Source organism: Seriola lalandi, unplaced genomic scaffold, assembly GCF_002814215.2.
Source record: "Seriola lalandi dorsalis isolate HSWRI2012SDOR001 ecotype SW California unplaced genomic scaffold, Sedor1 jcf7180002051690, whole genome shotgun sequence".
In the NCBI taxonomy this organism is placed as follows: Eukaryota; Metazoa; Chordata; class Actinopteri; order Carangiformes; family Carangidae; genus Seriola; species Seriola lalandi.
This window is the reverse complement of record NW_019522243.1, coordinates 1-727: the sequence shown is the minus strand read 5'-3', so window position 1 is coordinate 727 and position 727 is coordinate 1. Positions and strand designations below refer to the sequence as shown.

The 727-nt window shown below is 45.4% G+C and overlaps 1 protein-coding gene across 1 annotated transcript in view; it reads right to left on the bottom strand.

Annotated features, from left to right (window-relative positions):
• LOC111649687 (ATP-binding cassette sub-family E member 1-like) overlaps positions 1 to 724 on the bottom strand; it is a gene marked incomplete at its 5' end in the record, with an annotated part of 2909 nt that extends 2185 nt beyond the window's left edge. The window contains 4 exons of the mRNA XM_087172049.1: positions 23 to 112; positions 222 to 318; positions 555 to 624; positions 713 to 724. Coding sequence (XP_087028175.1) covers positions 23 to 112; positions 222 to 318; positions 555 to 624; positions 713 to 724 — 269 coding nt within the window. The remainder of the gene's footprint in view (positions 1 to 22; positions 113 to 221; positions 319 to 554; positions 625 to 712) is intronic.
• Between the last annotated feature and the right edge of the window lie 3 nt (positions 725 to 727).

The window sequence follows — 727 nt, the reverse complement described above, 5'->3', positions numbered from 1 at the left end:
CCTTTAGATGAAGAGTCTGTACCTGTCCGGGGTGATGAGCGAGCGGATGGTGATGGCAGCCTTCAGCCTCTGTTTAACATCCAGGTAACTGGACGGTTCGTCAAACATAAAACTGCAGCAGAGAAACAGTAGAAACAGTAGAAACAGTAGAAACAGCGTCAGTCTGTTTTCAGGTCAAAGTGGAAACATTGATGATGGAGCTGCGTCGGTCGTTTCCTCACATGTCGGCCCTCTGGATGCAGACGACGGCGCAGGCGAACCTCTGCAGCTCTCCTCCGGACAAATCCTCCACGTTCCTCTCCCGCAGGTGACTCAGATCTGCCCGGCAACAACGCAAAAAAGAACCAATCACATTTATGATAAAGTCAGTTTGGAACAAATATTTATATTTATATGATAAATTAGCAAATTCCAGACACAGCTGCTTGTGTTTTGACAAACGTTTGGGTTTTTTTTCAGTGAATTTTTCAACCATTTTTATTTGATAAATCACTGAGATGATTAATTAAATATCCACATTAATTGTTTGATGTTTTAATGCGTGTGTGTTTTACCTAGCTGGTCACAGACGATGTCCTGTGTGTCTGTGTCATCTTTCCTGCTCAGGATGGCCCCTACTGACCCCTGGAGGCAGAGGTGAAGAGTTACAACCAACCCTCCTTCACCGCCGCAGCACCACTGATTAAACTCCTTCCTGCTCAAACTCGTTTACCTTCACGGTCTTCGG